The sequence below is a fragment of the Callithrix jacchus genome, chromosome 19 (genome assembly GCF_049354715.1).
Source record: "Callithrix jacchus isolate 240 chromosome 19, calJac240_pri, whole genome shotgun sequence".
NCBI classification, from domain to species: domain Eukaryota; kingdom Metazoa; phylum Chordata; class Mammalia; order Primates; family Cebidae; genus Callithrix; species Callithrix jacchus.
Window position 1 is genome coordinate 8,738,941 of NC_133520.1, and position 16,085 is coordinate 8,755,025.

Here is a 16,085-nt window from a genome sequence, read left to right on the forward strand (position 1 = left end):
AAAGAGGTTTTAGTTGACCATAGATATGCTTAGTAATAACCAACAAAATAATACTGCTGCTTTCAGAGGGCTACTAATCTTATTATTATTATTATTATTTTGAGACGGAGTTTCGCTCTTGTTACCCAGGCTGGAGTGCAATGGCAGGATCTTGGCTCACTGCAACCTCCACCTCCTGGGTTCAGGCAATTCTCCTGCCTCAGCCTCCTGAGTAGCTGGGATTACAGGCACGCGCCACCATGCCCAGCTAATTTTTTGTATTTTTAGTAGAGATGGGGTTTCACCAGGTTGACCAGGATGGTCTCAGTCTCTTGACCTCGCGATCCACCCGCCTCGGCCTCCCAAAGTGCTGGGATTACAGGCTTGAGCCACTGTGCCCAGCCTCCTAATCTTATTTTTATAAAGTTTTTTCTATTTTGAAAAATAGGAAATGGAGAAAAACAGCAAAAAGTAAACAAAAATTATGCCACCATTGCCAGTATTTTGTATAATTTTTTTTCAGATCTTTTTCCTTAACATCACTTATTTTAAGATGATCTTATGTTGAAATTATATTAGACATACAACTTTGAAACACAGTTAGCTAAAAAGGAACAGGGATGTAGTGCCAAGTTAGGAAAAAAGGTAATATTCTCATTGTCTTCTGTATGCTGAGGCATTTCTAGTACTTTATATCCTCTTGTTGATACCTTATTTTTAAAAAACAGCAAAATCGGTTTGTCACACAAGGTTCCAACAATAAGGTCTGGAGCTATGTTGATAGAAGAGGAAATATTTATCTTAGAGAAGAGAAGAGAATAGCTTTCCTCAGGCTGGGCATGGTGGCTCACGCCTATCATCCCAGTACTTTGGGAGGCCAAGGAGGGTGGATCACCTGAGGTCAGGAGTTTGAGACCAGCCTGGCCAACATGGCAAAACCCCATCTCTACTAAAAATATGAAAATTAGCCGTCACGTGGTGGCAGGCACCTGTAATCCCAGGTACTTGGGAGACTGAGGCAGGAGAATTGCTTGAACCTGGGAGTTGGAGGTTGCGGTGAGCCCAGACCCCACCATTGCACTCCAGCCTGGGGAACAAGAGCAACACTCTGTCTCAAAAAAAACAAAACCAAAAAAACTCCTTTCCAAACTTTAACCACTATTAATCCTTTGAGAAAACCAAGTCAAGAAACTAGTTAATTCATTTGGTGTTAAGATCTATGACTCTAAAAACTGACAATGTAATGTAAATTATGTAGGCACTGATGCACAAGGAATCAGAGGACAACTGATTTCTCATTCGTTCTACAAAACTTTGCATTCTTTGTTACAGACCTGTGCAACAGACCTGCAGACCAAAGCTGACCGACTGGTACAGATGAGCATATGTTCTTCATTGGCCCGGAAATTCCCCAAACTAACAATTATAGGGGAAGAGGTAAGAGTTGTCAGAGACTTTTTTTTAAAATCCCTGCTTACCAAATGGATTTATAACTGACACTTTATTGATTTATATACCAGTATTATGATTTCAAGCATTATATTATTTTAAACACAAATAATTATTGTCTTTCTTGGACTTGGAGGAAATGTTTTAAGATATTTTGGTCTATTTCTAGGCCAGATGTCTTCATTTTTGACCATGGAAAATAACGGTTACTGTTATACCCAGCATACAAACTATAAGATGAGCAGAGTTCTAGAACTTTGGAATAAAATGGGTTTTGTTGTTTGTTTGTTTTTAAAATTAGGCTGATTTGCATACTTATCCAAAGACTATAACACTTTGAAAGTGAGGGAATTGACATCTCACGTAATACAGAGAACTATCTGCTGTCAGAGACTTGTTTAAATGAGTGTATAATACTTAAAAATTCTTTTCTTTTTTTTTTTTTTTTTGAGACAGTTTCAGTCTTGTTACCCAGGCTGGAGTGCAATGGCGCGATATCGGCTCACCGCAACCTCCGCCTCCTGGGTTCAGGCAATTCCCCTGCCTCAGCCTCCTGAGTAGCAGGGATTACAGGCACGCACCACCATGCCCAGCTAATTTTTTTTTGTATTTTTAGTAGAGACGGGATTTCACCATGTTGACCAGGATGGTCTAGATCTCTTGACCTCATGATCCACCCGCCTCAGCCTCCCAAAGTGCTGGGATTACAGGCTTGAGCCACTGCACCCGGCCAAAAATTCTTTTCTTTTTAAACTCTGTTCAGAATGATGATGTTGGAACCATTTAGTCAACTTTGATGAGCCACATATGGTTGTTTTTGTAAATTTTTAAGGTTTGCTTTAAAAGCTCTAAACATAAATGGTAAACCGGAAGAACTAGTAAAAACTGTGATGCTGTATTTCTTCTGTTGATGAGACAAAGTGTACTCCGTAAACAATAAACAGCTTCAATGACCATTAGGGTTATCTCTGCTTTAGGATCTGCCTTCTGAGGAAGTGGATCAAGAGCTGATTGAAGATGGTCAGTGGGAGGAAATACTGAAGCAACCATGCCCATCACAGTACAGTGCTATTAAAGAAGAAGATGTATGATCTATATTTATACTCTACTCGCTACTAACCTGTGCTTTTTGTCATAGTAAAGGAAATAAAATGTACCTGTAAGATGAAAATTGATAGTTATAAAATAGGGGCAACCAGAAACTTGATGTTTCAGAGCCAACATGGAAGTATTAGGCAACCATATAGATTGTATGACCTGTTAATTTAGAGTTCAGTTTCTCATCCGATGGATTTCCTTTCCACTCTGAAGCCACGATTTAAAATCCTTTTAGGGCTAGGCATGACTCACACCTGTAATCCCAGCATTTTGGGAGGCCAAGGGGGTTAGATTATTTGAGCCTAGGAGTTCAAGACCAGCTTGGGGAACATAGTGAAACTCTCTCTCTACAAAAAATACAAAAATTAGCCAGATATGGTGGTGCGCTTTTGTAGTCTCAGCTACTTGGGAGATTGAGGTGGGAGGATCATCTGAGCCAAGGGAGGTTGAGGCTGCAAACAGCATCATCTTTTTTTTTTTAATTTTTTTTTTATTTTATTGAGAGAGAGTCTTGCTCTGTCACCAGGCTGGAGTACAGTGGTGGGATCTTGGCTCACTGCAACCTCCAACTCCCTAGTTCAAACGATTCTCCTGCCTCAGCCTCCTGAGTAGCTGGGATTATAGGCACGAGCCACCATGCCCAGCTAATTTTTGTATTTTTAGTAGAGATGGGGTTTCACCATTTTGGCCAGGATAGTCTTGATCTCTTGACCTTGTGATCTGCCTGCCTCAGCCTCTCAAAGTGCTGAGATTACAGGCATGAGCCACTGTGCCCAGCCCCAGCACCATCTCTTGAAGAGATTATTATTTTCCCCAGTTGAATGGCCTTGGCACACTTGTCAAAAATCAGCACACCATGTATGGGTTTCATGCCTGGCGCGGTGGCTCATGCCTATAATCCCAGCACTTTGGGAGGCTGAGGCAGGCAGATCACCTGAAGTCAGGAGTTTGAGACCAGCCTGACCAACATGGAGAAATCCCGTCTCGACAAAATACAAAATTAGCCAGGCGTGGTGGCCTGCGCCTGTAATTCCAGCTACTCAAGAGGCTGAGGCAAGAGAATCACTTGAACCCAGGAGGCAGAGTTTGCGGTGAGCCTGGGCAACAAGAGCAAAACTCCATCTCAAAGGGAAAAAAATAAAGATGTATGGGTTACGGGTTTCATTATGGACTCTCAGTTATGTTGCATTGGTCTATATATCTATCCTTATGCCAATACCATACTTTCTTGCTTTGTATTACGTTTTACAATTGGGAAGTGTAAGTTTTCCTACCTTGTTCTTACCATGTACAGTTTTACACGTACCCTCCAGCCTGGACAACAGAGTGAGACCCTGTCTCATTAAAAATAAACACTTTTAGGAAGAAAATCTAATTTGTTACTTAGTAGATTTGGTAGTAAAACATTCACTGGTAATTAGGGATAAAGGCTATAAAACAGGTTGGTACCTTATATTTTTAGAAGGCCATAAATATCATCCTGCTTGCTTTTTATAGTTGCTTAAGTTAAATCTGTGACTTCACATAGCCACCATAACTTGTTTAGTTTTCTAATTTTTGATCATTTAATGCATACTTATTCCATAGTAATGGAGACTTACTATGAGTAAGACACGTTGCTCTGTGGTATGGAGGAAACAAAGAAAATGAGACGTGGTGCCCTCCATCAGAAACATGCCCTCACCCACAAATTCACATCATTTTATAATTCTAGTGTTTAAAGCAGCATATCCTGAATCATGTTAAATGTCCTAAACAGAAGGAATTTTCCTTTTAAATCTGCTGCCAGTTTTATTAAGCATTCATTTATCACTGGATTATATGGAATGTATCCTTAAGATAATCAGACTGGTTTTTTTTAATAGATGAGTGGTTTCTGTTTCCCAGGCTGGCCTCGAATGCGTAGCCTCACCTCCTCATGCACCAGGACAACTGGCCTGAGTCACCGTGGCTCCCAGACTGTTGTTTTTTAAAAATCAGCACTTAAGGCCGGGCACGGTGGCTCACGCCTATAATCCCAGTACTTTGGGAGGCCGAGGCAGGTGGATCACAAGGTCAAGAGATCGAGACCATCCTGGTCAACATGGCGAAACCCCGTCTCTACTAAAAATACAAAAAAATTAGCTGGGCGTAATGGCACGTGCCTGTAATCCCAGCTACTCGGGAAGCTGAGGCAGGAGAATCGCTTGAATCCAGGAGGGAAGTTGCGGTGAGCCGAGATGGCACCATTGCACTCCAGCCTGGGTAACAAGAACGGAACTCCATCTCAAAAAAAAAAAAAATCAGCACTTATATATAAAAATGAGTAGCAGCTATACATGCTCAAAACATTTTTTATGCCACTTTACAAGTTTTCCTTGTACCATGATCTAGACATCAGTATATTCATTGTGCTTAGTGTTCAAATGACAACAAACTTTTATTAGTTAAGCATTTCATGTTGAAAATTCTTAAATCAGACTTTGACTCAAATGGAATTCTTCCATGATTACAAAAGAAAGCAGTTTTTGTACTATTTAAAAACAGATGACATTAACGTAAGCCATCTATACTATAATTTGAAAAAGGAAAAAAAAAGCATAGTTTTGATCCTTTTAAATCAATTTTTAGAATTTTGTATGCTTGATTTAGATATTTTCCTTCTCTTTTTTTTAATTTTAGCTTGTAGTCTGGGTTGATCCTCTGGATGGAACCAAGGAGTATACTGAAGGTTCGTATCTCTTTTGTATTCATATTTGACAGCAGTAAGACAAGGAGATGATATTTAGTTGTAAATATTTGATATTTTGTATGTTGTATGGAAAGCTAGTATCATGTGTTATGTTTTGCCCTAAAGCTACATTTGTGGTCATGGTTATCACATACATCACTGATTATCAAGACAGAGGAAGAAAATTCATCTTTTCAAATACCACTCCTCACGTACTCTACCAGCGCCACACTTCTAATGTCTCCCAGATGAGAATAACTAACACAGTAAACCAGTGTTACCAAAGTGAAACCTATGCTGAACCCCCAGCTTTAACGGGGTAGAAAAACGATAACCAGCACAGCTGTGTAGCTCTTGCTCTGCCACCTCCACCATCCCATGCCCGTCTCACTCACTCTCCCCTCATCTGTGAACTGCTTAGCTGCAAAAATACCTTTGACCAATTGATGTAATAATGATGAGTCATAACATGAGCAAGTTATATAATTGACATTTATTTCTTCTCTACAGGTCTTCTTGATAATGTAACAGTTCTTATTGGAATTGCTTATGAAGGAAAAGCCATAGCAGGAATTATTAACCAGCCATATTACAACTATGAGGTATTACTACAAGTGATACAAAGTTATTTCATTAGATAAATAAGGATGGTGTTATATGGTTCTTTATGTTATCTAAGCGAGTAGTTTTTAGCCTGGTTGCACATGCAATCATCTGGGGAACTTTCACTTTTAAAATTTTTTTATTACCTTCAACGTTTTTTAGCTATGCTGTTAACTGTTGAGAAACTTTTAAAAATATGGATTCCGATGCCATTCTCGAGAACAATTGAATCAAAATCTCTGGCGACATTGATACTGGGCATGTAAATATATGTATGTCTATATATACAGATATACTGTATGCATTATCTATTTTTAAATTAATTCCTTATGATTCAAATACAAATGTTAGAGAATTACTGATATGGTTCTTGATTAGCTTGGGCATCAAGACATCTGATTTAGCCGGGCGCGGTGGCTCAAGCCTGTAATCCCAGCACTTTGGGAGGCCGAGGCGGTGGATCACGAGGTCAAGAGATCGAGACCATCCTGGTAAACATGGTGAAACCCCGTCTCTACTAAAAATACAAAAAATTAGCTGGGCATGGTGGCGCTTGCCTGTAATCCCAGCTACTCAGGAGGCTGAGTCAGGAGAATTGCCTGAACCCAGGAGGCGGAGGTTGCGGTGAGCCGAGATGGCGCCATTGCACTCCAGCCTGGGTAACAAGAGCGAAACTCTTTGTATGTTGTATGGAAGCTAGTATCATGTGTTATGTTTTGCCCTAAAGCTACATTTGTGTCATGGTTATCACATACATGTGATTTTTTTTTAAAAAAGAAAAAAGAAAGAAAGATATCTGATTTACAATTGGTTTGTCAAGCACATTAAAGAAATGAACCATTTCAACAAGGGAAAGATGCTAGCCATGTTGTTTTCTAGTTAATGTTGCATAGTGCCTGAATTACAGTCCGTGTTGGTAACAGAACTTGTTATGCTCGTGCCCTCTTTCCTCTTGTCTCTTCTAATCTGCTTTGATTTTCTATTATATATCAGAGAAATTGCCTTCCATAGAAGCAAGAGACTAGTGTAATTTCAAAGCAAGAATAAGAATATACCATTAAATTACATTAAATTTTATAGAAAATTGTTGAGATAAAGTAGTTAAGGTATTTATATTAATGAGACCTTGATAGAACTTTAGAGAAACAAAATAATCAGAGTGGGCAATATTACTTCTGATTTTCCACTCTGAGTTGAAAGCAGGATTAATCTTTATTTCTAATATAAATTTGTTGTTTTCTGCTGTTCATATAATTATAAATTTTATTTAAGGAGTCATGTGTTTCTTAAGATTTACCAAAATAGTTATATGTTATTGAGAAAGTCTCTTGGGTTAAATTGCTCGTGTCTATTAATTCTTTAAATATCATTTTAATGTTTTTTTTTTTTTTTTTTTGAGGCAGAGTTTCGCTCTTGTTACCCAGGCTGGAGTGCAATGGCACGATCTCACCTCACCACAACCTTCGCCTCCTGGGTTCAGGCAATTCTCCTGCTTCAGCCTCCCGAGTAGCTGGGATTACAGGCACGTGCCACCATGCCCAGCTAATTTTTTGTATTTTTGGTAGAGACGGGGTTTCATCCTGTTGACCATGATGGTCTCGATCTCTTGACCTCGTGATCCACCCGCCACGGCCTCCCAAAGTGCTGGGATTACAGGCTTGAGCCACCATGCCCGGCCATTTTAATGTTCATACTGTTATATGCAGACACAAGTTTGTGGTTTTTATGTAAACTTTAATTTAAGACTATTACTTTTTTTTTTTTTTTGAGACAGAATCTCACTCTGTCGCCCAGGCTGAACTTCAGTGGTACAATCTCAGCTTACTGCAACCTCCGCCTCCTGGATTCAAGCGATTCTTCTGCCTCAGCCTCCAGGGTAGCTGGGATTACAGGCTTGCACCATCACGCCTAATTTTTTATTTTTTATTTTTTTGACATTTTTAGTAGAGACAGGGTTTCACCATATTGGCCAGGCTGGTCTCAAACTCCTGACCTCGTGAACCACCCACCTGGGCCTCCCAGAGTGCTGGGATTACAGGCGTGAGCCACCGTGCCAGGCAAGACTATTACTTTAGAAAGGGACATTTAATTCATAGAAAGCATTGTAATGCATGGTACCTTTCATCAAGAAAAAAATCTAAGTGCTTAGGAGTTAATAATTTTCACCACTTCTTTCTGAGATTAGAAAAATTGTATTCATTTTCCACAGAACAATGAAAAGCAGCAGTTAAGGGAACACAGGAATGAAGCAAAGGTGAGAAAAATAGCTAGGGTTTTGGCTCCACTAGCAGGTAGAAAAGAGGTAGGCAACTTGCAGAACCCCAGGTGGTCACTGTGCATCCCACCCACATACAGTTCATTTTCTCCTGTGCTGCTTCTCTTCCTTACCTCTCTCTGTATCACTTCCCCTTCTGTGCACTCTCTTTATCCTTTCTTTTGCTTTTCTTGCTTATGCCTTAAAACTCATTACAATAAATGGAAGTAGAAACGTTGCTCAGCTGTGTTGGTGGTTTTCAGGCTAAAGATTCAATTTTAAATCATCATCACCATAATAACTAAAATTTATTAAGAATTTACTGTATGCAGGCCAGGCGCGGTGGCTCAAGCCTGTAATCCCAGCACTTTGGGAGGCCGAGGCGGGTGGATCACGAGGTCAAGAGATCGAGACCATCCTGGTCAACATGGTGAAACCCCGTCTCTACTAAAAATACAAAAAATTAGCTGGGCATGGTGATGCGTGCCTGTCATCCCAGCTGCTCGGGAGGCTGAGGCAGGAGAATTGCCTGAACCCAGGAGGCGGAGGTTGTGGTGAGCCGAGATCGCGCCATTGCACTCCAGCCTGGGTAACAAGAGCGAAACTCTGTCTCAAAAAAAAAAAGAATTTACTGTATGCTGCCAGGCTCAAGGGTGTCAAATGTATCCTTTCACTGAATACTCACCACAGCCCTCTGAGGAAACTATTATCTCCATTTTAAAGAGGAAACTGAGGCAATTAACTTGCCTGTGGTCACCCAGGTGGTAAATAGCAGAGCTGGGATTCAAACTCAAATCCAAACCTTGCGACTATATAACTTTATATTGTCCTCCTGAGCCAGAGAAAAGACTTATCAATTCAAACTTTATTATTGCTTCCAACATATGCTAAAGTTGGTAGGCACTTAAAGGAATTAGCATGAAGAAACGCAATCCAGTTTTACATTGAAGCCAGTTTTTTTTTTGAGATGAAGTCTCACTCTGTTACCGAGGCTGGAGTGCAATGGTGCAATCTCGGCTCACTGCAGTCTCCACCCCTTGAGTTCAAGCAATTCTCTGCCTCAGCCTCCCTAGTAGCTACGATTATAGGCATATGCCACCATGCCTGGCTAATTTTTGTACTTTTTATTTTTTTGAGACAGAGTCTTGCCTGTTGCCTAGGCTGGAGTGAAGTGGCGTGATCTCTGCTCACTGCAACCTCTGCCTCTCGGGTTCAAGTGATTCTCATGCCTCAGCCTCCTGAGTAGCTGGGATTACAGGTGTGCGCCAGCATGCCCAGCTAATTGGAATCTGTACTTTTCAGATTCCAAGCCTCTCCTGTAGTGTAAGTGCAGGTGGGAACAGAGGAAGCACATTAACATATACTGAGCACCCAGTGCCTGTTCTTTGGCTCTGTTGCCACAGTTGCCGTCAGACTCTTGGGATTGCCCATCTATGGAGCGCTGTCTCACCCAGGGCCACAGCTCTTCCCAAGGCAGCTCATTTCCAGTGACTGACTATTGCAGGAGCTCAAAGACCTGCCCTTTCATCCCAGTTTGGGACAACCCTGAAGGGCTGTGGTAGCTCCAGAGCTACCGAAGGAACAGCTCCCCGTAGGGTCAGCTCTTGTGCCTGCATCACAGTTTATGTCTGCCCATGCCCTTGTCCTTCAACAGGTGTTGATGCCAAGCACATTTCCTAGCAAACATATCACCTGTCTCAGAGTCTGCTTCCCAGGGAACCAACCTGCAACACAAGCATATTTCATAATAACAGCACCCAGGGTACTGCTGTAGGGCAAATAAGATGATGTGTTTGACGACATTTTGGCAAGTAAACTTAGGTAGTCTAATTTAGTGTTGAAGAATATCATCTGTGAAGACAGATGAGCCAATTTTGGGTAGTAAACTTCCTAGAGCCTTTAGCCAGATCACTTAATTATTCCGTATTCCATTTTTCTCATCTTTAAGGATGACAGTACCTACTTCATCAATAATGTATTGGCCTTTTCAGTTGCCCTATCTCCTTAGCAGTAAAATACATTGTCATCATTACCTATTCCAGTAGCAACATGCTTTTTAATATTTCGTGGATGATGAAGAGTAGTAATCAATGCGTGGTATTTCATTTCCTGGGGATCTTAGCACCTTCTGAAAATGGCCACTTTCAAATACAACAGATCACTAGATGATTCAGAGAATCAGTAATAAGCTTATGATGTTTCAATACATTATAAACCATAATCAGTTTATAAGGATCCTGGGAAATAACCAAACTTTTTTTTTTCTTTTCTTTTCTCTATTTCCCTTACTTTCAGAAGGGGCAAACCAAACATTCTTTGAAACTATTAACCAGAACAATAATCATAATAATCGGCAGATTCTCAGGAAGAATTCTTTGTCAGTGATATTGTTCTTGTACTTTATAAAATTACTGTGTTTTATTTTTTTTAATCATGATGCTAATATGAAATATTCCATCTATGGCTAACATTCTTCTCCAAATAATCACAAGTTTTGTTGTTTCACTTGTTTACATAGGCAGGACCAGATGCTGTGTTGGGGAGGACGATCTGGGGAGTCTTAGGTTTAGGTGCCTTTGGGTTTCAGCTGAAAGAAGTCCCCGCTGGGAAACACATTATCACAACTACCCGATCCCATAGCAACAAGTTGGTTACTGACTGTGTTACCGCCATGAACCCCGATGTTGTGCTGCGAGTGGGAGGAGCAGGAAACAAGGTATGAAAAAGGTCTGTCACCTGCTCTGAAATGCAAGTGAGTTGTTGAAATCCTGGACTTTTAAAAACATCAAATAAGAGTTTAAAGAGATGGGAGTAAGGATTACAATTTGTACATTTCAGCAGTATTTAAATTTTAAAAATAAATTTAAGAGTCAGCTTTTTTTTTTTTAATCTGAGAGTGTTCAGTGTTAATAAAAGTCATCAGGGTGAGACTCATGTTTCTCGCCAAAGACCTTATTTTCCCAAGGACCCTCTTAGATGATTTCCTAGACCTCCTGGAGGCTTAAGCTCGGGCCTGCCTGCCCACTTCCTATCTATTTCCCCCATTCTTTCATCCAGGTTTCCAACCTGCTGAGAGAATTATGAAATGGGACACAATTTGATCTACATCCCTAGCCCTGATCTGTTCTCATCTGATTGTCCCCTGGATATCATCATGATGACATCCCTCAGGTATCTCAAATTCAGCGTGTCCAATTTGAGTTCATCCTCTTTCTACCCACCTCTGGAAGTGTTCCTTTCTCTGTTTTACTATTCGGCTAAAGCACCACCATTTTCCTAAGTGTCCAGCCAGATACCTGAAAGTCGTCCTAGACCCCTTCATTCTTCCCTCACATCCTATCAATCTGGTCCTACTTACATATCTTCTTGAATACTTCCAATGTCTCCTCTTGTCCACATCAGTTGCTAGTACTATAGTTGAAACCTATCAGCATCCCTCACCCAGCTGTTCCAATAGCTTCCAAAGTGGTCTGCCTGTTCAATCCAGTCTTCCAATTAAAAATGCAAAACTACTCCTGTGGCCCAAATCCTCAGATGACTCCCCATCACAATTTAAAATAGATGCCTATTAGCAAGGGTTGTAAGGCCTTCTATATCTTGGTCCTTGGACCCTTCCAAGCCTCATCTCCCATCATCCAACTCATACTTCAGCTCTAGTGATATGGAACTGCACGTACTGTACTGCCTGATACGTTTTCACACGTGTGTGGAGCACAGGGAAGGTAATAGACGTTTAATGAATTGAATGGAATTTATTTCTCCTCACCTATGTATTAGAAGTAATTATTTTTAGGTTTTCTAAAGGCATTTACTCATAATAATGAAAAATGGGAGTTTAAGAAACTAAAGGGGGCCGGGCACAGTGGCTCATGCCTGTAATCCCATCATTTTGGAAAGGCAAGGTGGGTGGATCACCTGAGGTCAGCAGTTCAAGACCACCTGACCAACATGGAGAAACCCCATCTCTACTGAAAATACAAAATTAGCCTGGTTTGGTGGCACGTGCCTATAATCCCAGTGACTCGGGAGGCTGAGGCAGGAGAATTGCTTGAACCTGGGAGGCAGATGTTGCAGTGAGCCAAGATTGCACCGTTGCACTCCAGCCTGGGCAACAAGAGTGAAACTCCATCTCAAATAAAAGAAAAAGAAACAAAAGGGTTTTTGTTCGTTTGTTTGTTTGAGATGGAGTCTTGCTCTCGTTGCCCAAGCTGGAGTGCAATGGCAAGATCCTGGCTCACTGCAACCTCCACCTCCCAGGTTGAAGCAATTCTCATGCCCCAGCCTTCCAAGTAGCTGGGATTATGGGTAATTTTTTTATAGTTTTAGTAGAGATGGTTTTTTGCTATGTTGGCCAGGCTGATCTCAAACTCCTGGCCACAAGTGATCCACCTGCCTCAGCCTCCCAAATTCTGGGATTATAGGAGTGAGCCACCGAGAGCAGCCTCTAATAATGGTCAATTTTTTAGATGTTTAAAAAAAATTTAATTAATTCTGCAGTAAATGTAATTGCTTTTACACTAAAAAAAAACATGAATAAAAGGAACATGTTATTTTATGTAACTGGGAATATAGAAATTGTTCAGAGATCCTCTTTGTAGCTTTTTTGACCATTATATTTTCTTCATATCACTATATTATGCATTTATTCTCTGTATTTCTTCATAATAATGGTATAATTTAAATCTGCTAAAGGCTTTAACCTAAGTTTAATAGAGGAACTGATTAAATATCCATGATAGAAACAAGCAGTTTTTCTTCTCTGTACCTCAGTCTTTTCATGACTTTCTATTATGCTTTCAAGTATCAAAGGATAGTTGTTACTTTCACCCTTACAGATTATTCAGCTGATTGAAGGCAAAGCCTCTGCTTATGTCTTTGCAAGTCCTGGATGTAAGAAGTGGGATACCTGTGCTCCAGAAGTTATTTTACATGCTGTGGGAGGTTAGTCTGTTTTATTTTGAGAAATTCATAGTTGTTATACAATTATATCGTGCTAAGACATAATATGTCAGTAATATTATTTTACTTATACCCTTATGATATAAAAGCCAGAAGGACGCTTAGAGATTATTCAGTCCAAACCCCTCATATAATAGATGGATGAGAGAGTAGATTTTCAGCAAGTTTTACTTTAGTTATAATCTCTTTTTTCAAACTTTGATCTGCATACAGTTGATTTAATTTAGCCCTTATTTATGGCCTTTTTTTTTTTTTGAGATGGAGTCTCCCTCTGTTCCCCAGGTTGGAGTGCGGTGGCACGATCTTGGCCCACTGCAACCTCTGCCTCCCGGGTTCAAGTGATTATCCTGCCTCACCCTCCCAAGTAGCTGGGACTACAGGTGCATGCCACCATGCCCAGCTAATTTTTTGTATTTTTAGTAGAGATGGATTTTACCATGTTGGCCAGGCTGGGCTCAAACTCCTTTACCTGAGCTGATCTGCCTGCCTCGGCCTCCCAAAGTGCTGGGATTACAGGCATGAGCCACTGTGCCTGGCCTATAGGCTTTTTATTTTATTTTATTTGACACAGGGTCTCTCTTGTCCAGGCTGGAATGCAGTGGCATGATCATGGCTCACTGCAGCCTTGAACTCCTGGGCTCATGCCATCCTCCCACCTTACCCCTCCGGGTAGCTGGGACTACAGGCGTGTGCCACTATGCCTGGCTAATTTTGGTATTTTTTGTAGCAATGGTGTTTTGTCATATTGCCCAAGCTGGTCTTGAACTCATAGACTCAAGCAATCCTCCCACCTTAGCCTCCCAACGTCCTGGGATTCCAGGCATGAGCCACTGTGCCCAGCCTATTTATGGCTTAAATGTTTTTAGGGGTCTTTTTCTTGTAAAAAATTTTTTCTTGTAAAGCAAAATGTTCATTATTAGTGTCACTTCACTTAGTCTCTTTTAAGCCAGTATGGGTGAATATCTCAGTACTGGTTTTAAAGATCATACAGTTAGAATTTTCTTTTAATCTGACTGAAAATGCATTGCAAATAAATACATAGTAAGATAATTTTTCAATTTTCAATAGACATCAGTTCACATCTACCCTTAGTAAGCAGTGCCTTTTAAAATCCCTGTCAGATTTAAAAATGGCAATAAACAAAACACTTTATTTTTTATTTCTCCTAATATATTATTTTATCAATAGCTTAGCATATTATATGACGAGGATGTTAAACTGTACTTCTTCACAGTCGATTTTTACTGGGATGTGAGATGAAACTAATATAATAGAATTCTATTTTATTAACATCCTTTAATCTTTTACCAATTAAATTATTAATATTAAATAATAGAGTGAAGAAAGACGTTTTTGAAAATGGGAGTAGTGATGATGGACTATTATCAAAAGAAAAAGTAATACCTCAGGAGTAGAGAAACTGACACCAAGAAATGCAGATTGAAAATGCCAAATAAAATTAATCAATCAGAGAAAAAATAATTTTATATCCTTTAATTAGTTAAAATTGTTCTATCGTCTTAAAGTTCAAGTGAATTAAAACTTAAGCTTTATGGACACCCAGTATCTGATTTGATCCAGAATTTATTGGCTACTATTGGATAAGGAAGCAAAAGGTACTCAGTAATAACTAGAAAAACCACAATCCAATTAGCCACTAATTTCGATTGATTGATTGATTGATGTTTTTCTATAGGCAAGTTAACTGATATCCATGGGAACGTTCTTCAGTACCACAAGGATGTGAAGCATCTGAACTCTGCAGGAGTCCTGGCCACACTGAGGAATTATGACTACTATGCAAGCCGAGTTCCAGAGTCTGTTAAAAATGCACTTGTTCCTTAAAAGAAAGTTCATGTGGCCGGGCGCAGTGGCTCATGCCTGTAATCCCCGCACTTTGGGAGGCCGAGGTGGGTGGATTGCTTAAGCTCAGGAATTTGAGACCAGCCTGGGCAACATAGTGAGACCCCATCTCTACAAAAATACAAATTAGCCGGCTGTCCTGGTATGCGCCTGTAGTCCCAGCCACTTGGGAGGCTGAGGCAGGAGAATCGCCTGAGCCCAGGAGGCAGAGGTCGCAGTGAGCCAAGAGCGAGCCACTGCACTGCAGCCGAGGTGATAGGAGTGAAACCCTGTCTCAGGAAGAAAAAGATACATGAAAAAAACAAACCAGAAAGTACCAAAAGTTTCATTTACTGAGCTGAGAAAGACTTAGTTCTCAAAATGATACATTTTCAAACTAATTGGATAGAATTAGAGTTCCACCTTTATTCATTGTTAAGCAGTGATTTCTATTTAGTTATTATATTTAGGAATTGAAAATAAAATAAAATAATGTAACTTGATTTATCAACCAGACCAACTTCGATGTCTGGAGAACTTACTAACTCAATATGTTATATTTGTTTTTCTCTATTTAGGTGCAGAAATGAGAAAAAGGTTTAGTTCCAATTGACAATGCAGGTCAATTGTTTAATCAGCATTCCTGTCTTTTAAACCGGTTTCTTTAGGGCACAATTTTTCCTGGAATCTCACTCTTGTTTTTCCCAGTAATTTAAAACATGTTTCTGCTTAAATTAAGAATATACATGTTATTATATATGCTGATGAAACAGATTTATAAGAAAAGCTTTTTTAAAAATAAATTATTTCATCCTAGCTCTTTGTTATTCACCAGCTTTTTAAAAAAGTGTTTGAAAATTATAAATTCTCTGCTTTGGGGATTTGTTTGTTGGTTTATTTTGAGATGGAGTCATGCTCTTTTGCCCAGGCTGGAGTGTGGTGACATGATCTCGGCTCACTGCAACTTCCACCTCCCAGGTTCAAGTGATTCTTCTGCCTCAGCCTCCCATGTAGCTGGGATTACAGGTGCGCGCCATCACACCCAGGTAATTTTTGTATTTTTGGCATCGGGGTTTCACCACATTGGTCAGGCTGGTCTTAAACTCCTGACCTCGTGATCCGCCCACCTCGGCCTCCCAAAGTGCTGGGATTACAGGCATGAGCTACCGTGGCTGGCCTAGTTTACTTTTA

The 16,085-nt window shown here is 40.2% G+C and overlaps 2 protein-coding genes across 25 annotated transcripts in view; one reads left to right on the forward strand and one right to left on the reverse strand.

The window, feature by feature from the left end:
- LOC100397282 (3'(2'),5'-bisphosphate nucleotidase 1) overlaps positions 1–15,710 on the forward strand; it is a 22,330-nt gene extending 6,620 nt beyond the window's left edge. For 10 of the 24 annotated variants that reach the window (XM_078356508.1, XM_078356512.1, XM_054248149.2 and 7 more), the window contains 8 exons: positions 1,312–1,416; positions 2,406–2,513; positions 5,188–5,236; positions 5,747–5,838; positions 8,049–8,093; positions 10,612–10,809; positions 12,929–13,034; positions 14,749–15,710. In XM_078356508.1, the coding sequence (XP_078212634.1) occupies positions 1,312–1,416; positions 2,406–2,513; positions 5,188–5,236; positions 5,747–5,838; positions 8,049–8,093; positions 10,612–10,809; positions 12,929–13,034; positions 14,749–14,897 (852 nt within the window). In that variant the 3' untranslated portion in view covers positions 14,898–15,710. Of the gene's footprint in view, positions 1–1,311; positions 1,417–2,405; positions 2,514–5,187; positions 5,237–5,746; positions 5,839–8,048; positions 8,094–10,611; positions 10,810–11,150; positions 11,265–12,928; positions 13,035–14,748 lie in introns of all 24 variants that reach the window. The other 14 variants (XM_078356510.1, XM_078356516.1, XM_078356509.1 and 11 more) reach the window with 5 other exon arrangements.
- Positions 1–16,085, reverse strand: part of LOC144580349 (transport and Golgi organization protein 1 homolog) — a 92,924-nt gene that overhangs the window by 2,960 nt on the left and 73,879 nt on the right. The gene's annotated exons all lie outside the window — the stretch shown is intronic.